This window comes from Myotis lucifugus, unplaced genomic scaffold, assembly GCF_000147115.1.
Source record: "Myotis lucifugus unplaced genomic scaffold, Myoluc2.0 scaffold_1620, whole genome shotgun sequence".
NCBI lineage: Eukaryota > Metazoa > Chordata > Mammalia > Chiroptera > Vespertilionidae > Myotis > Myotis lucifugus.
Window position 1 is genome coordinate 1 of NW_005872668.1, and position 12,726 is coordinate 12,726.

The following is a 12,726-nucleotide window of genomic DNA, read 5'->3' on the forward strand; positions in this document are numbered from 1 at the left end:
CATTCTCAGAGCACAGGCCTTATAAAGGTCAGTGTTTATGCTGCTCAACAAAATGGTATTTACCATCCCCACAAAACTAGAAGGAGACTGGATGAAGGTGACAAAGAAGCAGCTCCCGCTAGAATGAGGATCAAACATGTCCCCCTACAGCTGCTTTGCCAGGAATCATGGGCTCAGCATAATCCCTGCTACAAAGGTCCTTGCCTCACCCATGACATGAGAACAAACCAATGAAGCCAGGAAGCTGAGAAGATAGTTAATCCAGCCTTTATGTTTCCTTCAGCAAGTCTCTGGCATTTACAGCAAAATAGAAAAGAGAAATTCCAGCCCTAACTGGTTTGGCTCAGTGGATAGAGCGTGGGACTGCGGACTGAAGGGTCCCAGGTTCAATTCCGGTCAAGGGCATGTACCTTGGTTGGGAGCACAGACTGTGCAGGAGGCAGCTGATCGATGTTTCTGTCTCATCAATGTTTCTAACTCTCTTTCCCTCTCCCCTCCTCTCTGTAAAAAAATCAATAAAATATATTTTTTTTAAAAAGAGAAATTCCATCAGGAGCAGAGCAATGGACTGTTTAACAACAAGTCTTTGACATTGGGAACCTTTTCTAGGCCATGTTCTGCTGCACATGGCAAGCATTTCAGGTAATTTCCAGGTACCCAGGGAACACATCTCTTGAGTGGCATTCATGATTCATGTCTCTGCAGCCAAAGTTCATGAAGAAATTGACAGTGTGATTGGACACAACCAGAGGCCCTCCTTGAAGGACAAGATGAAGATGCCTTACACAGAGGCTGTGCTGAATGAGATACAAAGATACATCACCCTCGTTCCATCTAATGTTCCACGTGCCGTGACCAAGGACACGAAATTCAGACAATATGTCATCCCCAAGGTTAGATGTGTCTGGGAAAACGGACTGGGATAGGAGGGGTGGTACGGTCCCTCAGTGGGGCCGTGAGAGGCTCTCAGTTCTATTGCAGGAAGAGAGCAGTCAGAGTCAGATGGGCGTGGTTTGAAATCTGTCACTGCACGCAGTGCACCCTCAGGTCACTCTGCAGCCCGGTCTCTGCCTTCCTAGAATGGGGGAGGCTGACCCGGGGCTTCCAAGCCCCTCCTGCTCTCATATAGGATGTATTTTGGGAGCAGTGATTTCCATTAACGAGAATCTTACAGGAACTGAAATCTGATTTTTCAGGTTAGATTTTAAAAAGGGGGGAAGTGGAAAATGTGTCTGTAGCTCTAAAGCAGTGGTTCTCAACCTGTGGGTCGTGACCCCTTTGGCGGTATAACGACCCTTTCACAGGGGTCGCCTAAGACCATCCTGCATATCAGATATTTACATTACAATTCATAACAGTAGCAACGTTACAGTTATGAAGTAGCAACGAAAATAATTTTATGATTGGGTCACAACATGAGGAACTGTATTTATAGGGCCAGAAGGTTGAGAACCACTGCTCTAAGGTAATTAAGCCAGTATTGATCTTCTTTAGCCCAAATGTTCTCCTCCCAGAACTTTATGTATAGGCCATTTGAGATGTTGCTGCTCCTGACAGTTAACATTTGTAGGACACTTAGCATTTACCAAAACTTACATGCTCACTAGGGATATAGTCAGTCTCCTGTAGTGATTAGGGGCTTCAGTTTTACATTTAAATAGTTCCAGAGCATAGAAGAGGAAGAAAAGGTGCCAACCTGATCAAAATATTGCAAAACAGAATAAAAATACTACAAAACAGCCACCGATCTTACTTAAAACTATCAATGCAAACGTGTATTAGTACATTAAGTCTAGCATCACATTACAAACCCCACATCACCAACAAATTGAGATCCTGAAGAACACAGGAATGGTCTAACACCAGGAAATCTAGTTTAATAAAATTCACCATATAAATAAAATTTAGGAGAAATGATAATCTCATTTGTACAGAAAATACTTTTGATAATATTCAATGGCCATTTTAATTAAAAAATTATTTTCAAATTATAATTGACATTTAATATTATATTAGTTTCAGTCATTAGTTTCAGGACCTACCTGATACCATACATAGTTATTACAATTTTATTGACTATATTCCCTATCCTCTACTTTACATCCCTCTGACTATTTATAACTGCCTATTTGTACTTCATTTTTATTTTTTAACCTTTAATAAAGTAGGAATAGACAAACATCTCTTTAGCCAGAAAAAAAAAACACGTATTTCCCAATCATGCTTATTGATGAAAGATTAAAAGCATTCCTAAGTAGGAATAAAGCAAGGCTATCTACCAGTACTAATATTATGCAAGTAAAATTAGAAAAAAATAGTGAGATAAAACTTTCCAAACAAAGAAGCAACTTTGTAAATGATATAATTATACCTGGATAAAAAGAAAATTAGCCAAAGCACAATTGCAAAAACAGAATTATTCAGTGGTTAGGTACAAATTTATTATTTAAAAAAATCAATTGCCACCTATATAAAATAAAAATGATTTTAAAAATATAATGAAGATAAGTTTTCATTAATAAAAACAAGGATAAAATATTTAGGAATAAACTGAACAAAAAAATTCAAGATCTATAAAAAGAAAAGTGAAATGTTAATGAGAGATATAAATTGTTTGAATAAATCACAAGATTTATTCTGCATTTGGGTAGAAAAGTAGCAGTTATCCCCAAATCAAAAAATCTATACATTTATGAGATCTCAATGAAAATATCAACCAGATTTTCTTGGAACTAAGCTAGCAGATCCTAAATTTGATATGGAAAATAAAAAAATACATAATCAGGGATAGGTCCTACCAAATGTTAGAATGTAATACAAAGTCCCAGTTATTAAAGCAGTGTAATATACCTTCTTGAAAAGACAGATCAAAGGAATAAAATCTAGAAATACACTTAATTATACATGAAAACTTCGTACTTGATGAAGGTGTCTTCCCCTTAGAGCAGCGGTTCTCAACCTGTGGGTCTCGACCCCTTTGGGGGTCGAACGACCCTTTCACAGGGGTCGCGTAAGACCCTTGGAAAACACATATATAATTACATATTGTTTTTGTGATTAATTACTATGGTTTAATTATGTTCAATTTGTAACAATGAAATTGGGGGTCACCACAACATGAGGAACTGTATGAAAGGGTCGCGGCATTAGGAAGGTTGGGAACCACTGCCTTAGAGGGACAATATGGAATATTCAACAGAGGTTAGAAAACTCTTGGGGGAGTTGGAAAATAACAACAGATCCCTGCCTCATATCTTACATGAAACTTTATTCTTGGTGGCTCAAATACACACACATAGAATGTTAAACTGTAGAAGTACTAGGAATAAAAGTGATAACTTTTTTTTTTTAGAATTTCAGAGTTCTAAAAGACTTCTAACATTGACTCCCAACACCAAAAAAGAGAATAGTAAGAAGGCCCTGTATTTAAAAATCGATAAATTTGGCTATATGCAAATAAGAAAAATCTGCCTGGAAAAATAAAGTCAAAAGATAAATGACAAACTGAGAGGAAAATGCATGGTTCATAAGAGGAAAGGACTAATTACTGAAAAATAAAATGAACTCCTACAGTCAGTTTGAACAAACCCAAAAACCAACAGATGCAGAACATGAAAAACAAAATTAAAATTAAAATTTGAGTAGAAATAATTACAAATGGTTTTTAAATGTGTAAAAATATACTCACACAATGAAATATAATGAAAATAATAATTCTAAAGAAAATTTTTTTTTTACTTATAATATGTTGTCAGGGTGTAAAAAAGCATATAGTTTTGCTAGTGGTATAAACTGGTGTAACCTCTATGGAAGACAATGTGGTAATATCTATTAAAATTCAAAACACACATACAACTTGAAGAGTAGTTCCACTACTAGGAATTTATCCTTTGTGTACTTTCTATAAAATAAGAATATTTATTGCAGCAATATTTGTGATACTTGAAGATTGGGAAACCCCCAAATGTTCATTTACAAAGGACTTTAAAGCTTCCTTTATTTCTATAAAGTGGAATACTAAGCAAGCTGCAGCACACTATAGGATACTACTTTTGTGTGAAAATAGTGGAGGATATCCTATCTAATAAAAGAGAAACATGCAAATTGACCATAACCCCAACACCCTTCCCATTGGCTAATCAGTATATCCTTATGCAAATTAACTGCCAACCAAGATGTCGGCCGGCAGCCAGGCACTGAAGCGAACAGGAGGCTTGCTTGCTCCAGTGATGGAGGAAGCCAAGGTTCCCGCCTGCCGCTGCCGGCCTCTGAGCTTGCACTCTAAGAAGCAATGTTGCAAGTATAGAAGCTAAACAAATTCCAGAAACCTGCTTTCAGCCAGCAGGGCTTCAGCCAGCAGGACCACAACAGTGTTTCAATTATAGAACCCAAACAAACCCAGGACCTGCTTTCAGCAGCCAAGGTCTCAGAGCTGCAGCCGAGGTCTCAGAGCTGCAGCCGAGCCTCAGAGCTAAAGCTGGCTCTCAGCTCCAGTGACAGCCATAGAAGGTAAATAAATCCCAGAATAAAAGAAAAAAGGAAAAAAGGAGAGGTTGGGAGCTTCAGTCGCCCACCAGCCTGAAAACGGCCCTCAGCCCCTCACCCAGACTGGCCAGGCACCCCAGTGGGGAACCCCTCCCTGAAGGGGGTGTGACCAGCTGCAAATAGCCATCATCCCCTCATCCAGGCTGGCCAGGCACCCCAGTGGGGACCCCCACCCTGAAGCAACAAGATGGAAACTAATTTGCATACTGAAGGTGGGCAGCAGTGGGCAAGGCTGTCCTCGGTCCTGGGACCCGGATCTGTGTTCCTGCCAGGCGGGGGGCAGTGCTTGAGGCTGTCCGTGGTCTGGGACCCGGATCTGTGACCCTGCCGGGCGGGGGGCAGGGGCAGCGCTTGAGGCTGTCCGTGGTCTGGGACCCGGATCCGTGACCTGGCATGTGGGGGACACCGCAGGAGGCTGTCCGTGGTCTCGGGACCCGGATCCGTGACCCTGCCAGGCGGGGGGCACCGCGGGAGGCTGTCTGCTGTCCCAGGACTCGGTCAGCGTTCAAGATCAAGAACTCAGAGGCGGAGAGGAATTCCATCCTCTCAGTGAAACAGTGGGATAGTCGGGGCGACTGTAGAGGAGGAATGTGCACTTTGGGTGCCAGCACCCGTGAGGGAAGGCTGCCCTGACTGAGCCTCGCTTGCTTGGGGCCTAGCTCACTCCTGCCAGGCAGCGGGTAACAGGACGTGGTTTTCCGAATTAATGTGAGAAAACGTTGATTCTCCTGCTGCCCACGAAGGTGGAAAGTGAAGTGGGGAGACATGTGGGGAGTGAGCAAGGTTCCCTGTCTGGGGGTTCCAAATCTGCTGTTGGTTTATTTCACCGCTGACTAAAGATATACAGGATGTCCCCCCAAAATGTATACACACTTTGAATACCTACTAATTCCAATGGTTTTAAGCATAAGAAAGAAACAACAATGGCGCTGTTATCTGTTAAAAGTGTGGGCACAAACAGGTAGTTGGACATTCCCTGAGGGGTCTCAGATTGGAGAGGGTGAAGGCCAGACTGAGGGGCCCCTTCCCCCCACCCACCCCAGTGCACGAATTTCGTGCACCGGGCTACTAGTATGTATATAAGTGTCCTTTCTTTAAATCCATAAGATATCTTCCAAAGGATAGATCATAAAATGCTAACAGTAATTATACCAAGAAGAAAACCAGGGGACTTGAGTATAAGAAGAGAGACTTATTTTTACTTTATACCCTTTTGTACATATTTTGGGGTATTTTATTCCATGTGCATGTATTGCCCCTCCAATAATTCTAAAATTATGTTTAAGGGCATAGAAAATAAAGTGAAAATGGAAAAAAGGCAGCTTTCACTTAAACAGGTGCTTTATGATCAGATAGAACTTGGACAAATTCTAAGTATGCCACTTGCTAAAAGTGTAACCTTAAGTAGGTTATTTTTCCTCTCTGAGTCTCAGTGTCCTCACTTATACAACGAGAACAAGAAGCGAGCCTGCTGGATACAGTTGCAGTGAGAATTAAATACACTTTATAAGCAGCTAACTCAGCACAGTGGTGCTTTTAATATTGTTTTGTCACTTAAGCCTCACAGAAATCTGTAAATTAGGAGGAAAGCCTGTGTTTTTGTTACCTCACCCCATTTTTCAAATGAGGGAAGTGGAGTCTGATTCAGTAGATTCACATTTGCGTATCTCACTTTCTTCCATTCACACCTGAATTCAGAAAGGAACAAATTGTAGAAAGTAGATTCTTCCGATTTGAGGCAGCAATTCCAGTAAATGTCATGTCTAGACAATGTGGGTGGCAAACCCCCACTTATCAACAATAACTGGTTACCTCACATTGATCATAACATCACTCTTCGCAAAGAGAATTATCTTACTACTCAATAAGTATTGTATGATAATAGCATGTATAAAATAGCCATAACTCAAGACAATCATTCACCAGGCAAGCTTAAGAGTGCTCAGTCCTATTCAATCCACTAATTAGGAGTGTTAGCCTTGTTAATGAATCAAGGATAGGCACAATAAAGTACAACTCCTCTCTCTTTTCTTGGTTCCAGGGCACCACAGTATTGCCATTACTGTCTTCGGTCTTGATGGACTGCAAGGAGTTCCCCAATCCAGAGACGTTTGACCCAGGCCACTTTTTGGATAAAAACGGCAGCCTCAGGAAAACAGATTACTTCATACCCTTTTCCCTTGGTAAATACAAGTAAATCCATCCACACCACACACCTGCACATTTCGGGCAACTTTTTAGCTTCGCTGAGATTTTGGCATAACTAAGTAATCCCTGGATGATAGCGAAGTTGATCATGTGAGACTGTTACCGTTTCTGAGGTAACTGTATGGAGCCACTTTAGTCTGTGCACCAGTAGGATTAGGGAAGTCACCCAGGGACTGTTTTGTTGTTGGGTAACTGAGTATAATGCCAGTTTTTAAAGAAACCAAAGTCAAGCCAATTCAAATGCCACCTGTTACCAGATGACAAAGGGACCTGCTTTTGCAGACTCTTATCTGTTGATTTCCCCTTTGTAATAGTGACTTTTCCAAAGCAAATGTGCAAGTTTTTTTCTTCTTTTAAAATTACTAATGATTATTAACTTTCTGATTCTTAGAGCCGGAGGCCATCAGAGAGACTTGGCGACTTCGTATTTTTTCTTCCCCTCTGAAACCTGAGTCCCGCATACCCTTGCCTCTTTTCAAGAGCTGGTTGGCTCCCAGTTACTATTTCCCATAAGGTTATAAAGACAACTTAGGATTGGTCAGCACACATTCTTTTTCCTTATCTTATTCAATCATTTGCTAAGTATTTAAAAAATAACAGTTAAGATGTTTTGTTTCTAATTACAGTGATAATAAGTGTTCAATGTAAAAGATGGAAAATGCAGAAAAGCAAAAAAAGAGAAGAAAATAAAAATTATTTGCCACTTCACTCTACAGAGATAACCACTGTTGTCTAAGCATACATAATAGATGTATATTTAAAAATAAAATTTTGGAAAACCAAGATGGCGGCATAGGTAAACACCGGAAATTGCTGCCTCCCACAACAACTTCAAAAATACAACGAAAAGACAAAATGGACACCATCCAGAACCACAGGAAGGCTGGCTGAGTGGAAATTCTACAACTAGAAAGAAAGAGAAAAGCACACTGAGACTCAGAGGAGCTGCGAAAGTAAAGTGCAGAGGTACGGAGGCTCGAGCACACGCAGAAAGGGGTGGGCACCTTAGGACGCTGCTGTCTTTTTGAATCAGGAGGGAGTCACAAGCTTCCGACTGCTTTGAACTCCAGTTCTGGGAGGACTCTGGGGATCTAGGACTCATACGGGGAGAAACTGGACTGTCTGGCAGCAGGCAGAACTCGGAACTCGAGGGCAGCTTTCCCTCAGAGGTGCTTGCAGCAATTACCGGGACACTGAGACGCACCGCCCCTTAGGGCAAGGCTGAGGATCAGCCATAGCTGCTTGCTCCCCACTTTGATTCCCTGAGACCCCGCCCCACCCAGGCTGCAGCAGAAGCTTTTGCATATGAATGCCCTGGCCCTTTGCAATCTGAAAAGTACCTAACAAACTGCAGCTGGGCCAGACAGACCCAGAACTTCCAAGAGAAGACCCAAGGCCCCACAGCAGCTTGCATTGCTTCACAGCTGGGCCTCATCTGGGCACCTCCAAACCCCCCAAAAAAGGAAGGGGAATCTGCAGATCTCTTTGTAACTCCTGCTGGGTAGCCTTAGGCAGAGGCTAAATTAGCACCTCCTTAGAACCAAGAGCCAGTGTACCCCGTGGTCAGAGTGGGACCATCCAGATTACAACTCCTCAGATCCATAAGGAACACACTCAGGGGGCAGACTCAGTGAGCACCAAAGCCCTACTGAAGCAAGTCTTGCCCAAGAAGGGTGTCTCCAGCACAGAAGTTCTCCCAATGCAGACACAGCTGATTCTCACAGCCAATGGGCCTAGAGGTCAATTTCTCCCATTGATACCAACAACAATCAAGGCTTAAATACAACAAGACTGTGCAAAAAGCCCACAAGGGGGTGCACCAAGAGTGTCCACCTCAGGTAATTGGGGAGGCTGAGCCACTGGGCCCTATAGGACACCTAGCACACAAAGCCACTCTACCAACACAGGGAAGCATAAAAAATGCTGAGACAAAGAAACAGGTCACAAATGACAGAAATGGAGGAAAGCAAAAGACTGGATATAGAGTTTAAAACCACACTTTTAAGGTTTTTCAAGAATTTTATGGAAACCGCCGATAAATTTAGTGAGACCCTGGAGGATATGAAAAAAGACCAACTAGAAATTAAGCATACACTGACTGAAATAAAGAATAATATACAGAGATCCAACAGCAGACAAGAGGATCCCAAGAATCAAGTCAAAGATTTGAAATATGAAGAAACAAAAAATACCCAACCGAAAAAGCAAAAAGAAAACAGAATCCAAAAATATGAAGATAGTGTAAGGAGCCTCTGGGACAACTTCAAGAGTACGGACATCAGAATTGTAGGGGTAAAAACCAAGATGGCGGCATAGGTTAATGCCGGAGTTTGCTGCCTCGAACAACAACTTCAAAAATACAACTAAAAGATGGAACGGACATCATCCAGAATCACAGGAAGGCTGGCTGAGTGGAAGTTCTACAACTAGGAGGAACCGAGAATCAGAGGAGGCGCAGTGCTGAAGTAAAATACTAAGGTGCGGAGTGCATGTGGAGCGGGCTGGTGGCTGAGGGTGCGGTTGTTGTTTTCAAACAGGAGGGAGTCTCAGACTATGAGCTCCAGATACGGGCGAGTCTCTAGGGACCCAGACTCAAACGGGAGAAGCGGGACTGTCTGGCTTCGGTTGGAACTCGAAGGCAGCTTTCTCTTCGAGGTTTGCAGCAGTTGCTGGGACTCTGAGAGGCAGAGCCCCTGGGGACGGGACTGAGAGCAGCCATAACTGCTTGCTTTGCCCGCCCTGTAGATCCCCGGGGACCCGCCCCACCCAAGCCCTGCACGGAGGCATTTGCCAGATAGCCTTAGGCAAACGCTAGATTAGCACTGCCCTAGAGATCCAGCACGGAAGTTCTTCCACTGCAGACACAGCTGATTCTCATAGCCAGTTAGCCTGGAGGTCAAATCACCCCCAGTATTACCGACAACAATCAAGGCTTACCTACAACAAGACTGCGCACAAAGACCACAAGGGGGTGCACCAAGAAAGCATAAAAAAATGCGGAGACAAAGAAACATGATAGAAATGGAGGATATAGAGCTCAAAACCACACTTTTAAGATCTTTCAATAATTTTCTAGAAACTGCCGATAAGCTTAATGAGATCTACAAGAAATCTAATGAGACCCTCGATGTTGTGATAAAGAACCAACTAGAAATTAAGCATACACTGACTGAAATAAAGAATATTATACAGACACCCAACAGCAGACTAGAGGATTGCAAGAATCAAGTCAAAGATTTGAATTGTGAAGAAGCAAAAACACCCAACCGGAAAAGCAAAATGAAAAAAGAATCCAAAAATACGAAGATAGTGTAAGGAGCCTCTGGGACAGCTTCAAGCATACCAACATCCGAATTATAGGGGTGCCAGAAGATGAGAGAGAGCAAGATATTGAAAACCTATTTGAAGAAATAATGACAGAAAACTGCCCCTACCTGGTGAAAGAAATAGACTTACAGGTCCAGGAAGCGCAGAGAACCCCAAACAAAAGGAATCCAAAGAGGACCACACCAAGACACATCATAATTAAAATGCCAAGAGCAAAAGACAAAGAGAGAATCTTAAAAGCAGCAAGAGAAAGATAGTCAGTTACCTACAAGGGAATACCCATATGACTGTCAGCTGATTTCTCAACAGAAACTTTGCAAGCCAGAAGGGAGTGGCAAGAAATATTAAAGTGATGAATAGCAAGAACCTACAACCAAGATTACTTTATCCAGCAAAGCTATCATTCAGAATTGAAGGTCAGATAAAGAGCTTCACAGATAAGGAAAAGCTAAAGGAGTTCATCACCACCAAACCAGTATTATATGAAATGCTGAAAGGTATCCTTAAGAAGAGGAAGAAGAAGAAAAAGGTAAAGATACAAATTATGAAAAACAAATATGCATCTATCAGCAAGTGAATCTAAGAATCAAGTGAATAAATAATCTGATGTACAGAATGAACTGGTGATTATAATAGAATCAGGGACATAGAAAGGGAATGGACTGACTATTCTTGGGGGGGGGGGGAAGGGGTGTGGGGGATGCGGGAAGAGACTGGACAAAAATCGGTACCCCTATGGATGAGGACAGTGGGTGGGGAGTGAGGGCGGAGGGTGGGGCGGGAACTGGGAGGAGGGGAGTTATGGGGGGAAAAAGACGAACAAATGTAATAATCTGAACAATAAAGATTTAATTAAAAAAAAGAATTATAGGGGTGCCAGAAGAAGAGAGAAAGCAAGATATTGAAAACCTATTTGAAGAAATAATGACAGAAAACTTCCCCTACCTGGTGAAAGAAATAGAATTCCAAGTCCAGGAAGCACAGAGAACCCCAAACAAAAGGAATCCACAGAGGACCACACCAAGACACATCATAATTAAAATGCCAAGAGCAAAAGACAAAGAGAGAATCTTAAAAGCAGCAAAAGAAAAAAAGTCAGTTACCTACAAGGGAGTACCCATACGACTGTCAGCTGATTTCTCAACAGAAACTATGCAGGCCAGAAGAGAGTGGCAAGAAATATTCAAAGTGATGAATGCCAAGAACCTACAACCAAGATTACTTTATCCAGCAAAGCTATCATTCAGAATTGAAGGTCAGTTAAAGAGCTTCACAGATAAGAAAAAGCTAAAGGAGTTCATCACCACCAAACCAGTATTATATGAAATGCTGAAAGGTATTCTTTAAGAAGAAGAAGAAGAAAAAGGTAAAGATAAAAATTATGAACAACAAATACACATCTATCAACAAGTGAACCTAAAAATCAAGTGAATAAAAAATCTGATGAACAGAGTAAACTGGAGAATATAATAGAACCAGGGGCATGGAAAGGGAGTGGACTGACAATTCTTGGGGCAAAAGGGGTGTGGGGGTGCAGGAAGAGACTGGACAAAAATTGGTACCTCTATGGATGAGGACAGTGGGAGGGGTAAGGGCAGAATGTGGGGTGGGAACTGGGTGGAAGAGAGCTATGGGGGGGAAAAAAGAGGAACACCTGTAATAATCTGAACAATAAAGATTTAATTAAAAAAATAAATAAATAAAAATAAAATTTGGTTCATTCTGTACAATCTTTGATCATTTATTTTCACTTAGTTTGTTGTGATAAAAGACAGACTGTGGTGTTAAATAATCTTCCACATTAACATATTTAGGTTTCATTGTGTGAAATGCAGAAGAATTTATTCCATTAGTTCGTTATAGATGGATATACAGTTTTCATCTGACTCATCAATATCATAAATAACAATGCAAGTGACATTCTAATAGATGCATCTCTCTTTCCTATGGCTAAATACCCAGGAGAACAACCCAATTAAAGAGCGAACATTTCTTGAGAGAGTTTTGATATATAGTGACAAATAATTGGTTTCTGGCAGTTGATAAAATACCCTTTTCTGATCAGTGTTTTCCATGGCTCTTAGGGGCATATTGTATTGGTTGTCTTATTCGGCATATTGAATTTGAATATGAGCTATTTATTGTATTTGAACTTGGAGCGAACTAATGGGAATGTTTCCTCCTTCCAGGGAAACGGGCCTGTGTTGGCGAGGGCCTGGCCCGCGTGGAGCTGTTCCTCTTCCTCACCACCATTCTGCAAAACTTTTCCCTGAAGCCCCTGGTGGAGCCCAGGGAACTAGAGACCAAACCCCTTGTTACTGGGATTCTCAACGTTCCCCCGCCTTTCAAGCTGCGCCTTCTTCCTAGATGAAAGGACTTTCCTCCTTTAACAATTTGATTCAAAGTAATTGCTTTTCCTCTTACTCCCCAATAGTCTAGCTCTTCATTTTAAATACTGTGTAGGACAGAAACACTACTCACTAAAAATTGTTTTTTTTTCTCTCACTAAAAACTTGACGGACATTTGTTTAAATCTGCAAATCCCTTGACAAAAAGGAGCTGGGTCCTGGCAACTCCAAGGGCAACCACGCTTCAGCAGAGCCAAGACCAGGCCCACACACGGCTTTTGTCGGGGATAATTAGCAA

At 41.7% G+C, this 12,726-nt stretch overlaps 1 protein-coding gene across 2 annotated transcripts; it reads left to right on the top strand.

Annotated features, from left to right (window-relative positions):
• The first annotated feature begins 721 nt into the window (after positions 1–721).
• Positions 722–12,654, top strand: LOC102441408 (cytochrome P450 2C23-like). Of its 2 annotated transcripts, none has more exons than XM_006107982.3 (3): positions 722–893; positions 6,587–6,728; positions 12,270–12,654. In XM_006107982.3, the coding sequence occupies exons 1-3, from the start codon at positions 771–773 to the stop codon at positions 12,449–12,451; spliced, it is 447 nt and encodes a 148-aa protein (XP_006108044.3). In that variant the 5' UTR covers positions 722–770; the 3' UTR covers positions 12,452–12,654. The 2 variants fall into 2 exon arrangements, with proteins under 2 accessions (XP_006108044.3, XP_023604422.1); XM_023748654.1 differs by lacking the exon at positions 12,270–12,654 and adding an exon at positions 7,380–7,524.
• Positions 12,655–12,726: the final 72 nt, after the last annotated feature.

Coding starts and splice junctions, on each gene's coding strand:
- LOC102441408 (XM_006107982.3), top strand. CDS start 771: ATGAAGATGCCTTACACAGAGGCTGTGCTGAATGAGATACAAAGATAC. Junction 894..6,586: donor GACAATATGTCATCCCCAAG/GTTAGATGTGTC, acceptor TCTTGGTTCCAG/GGCACCACAGTATTGCCATT. Junction 6,729..12,269: donor CTTCATACCCTTTTCCCTTG/GTAAATACAAGT, acceptor TCCTCCTTCCAG/GGAAACGGGCCTGTGTTGGC.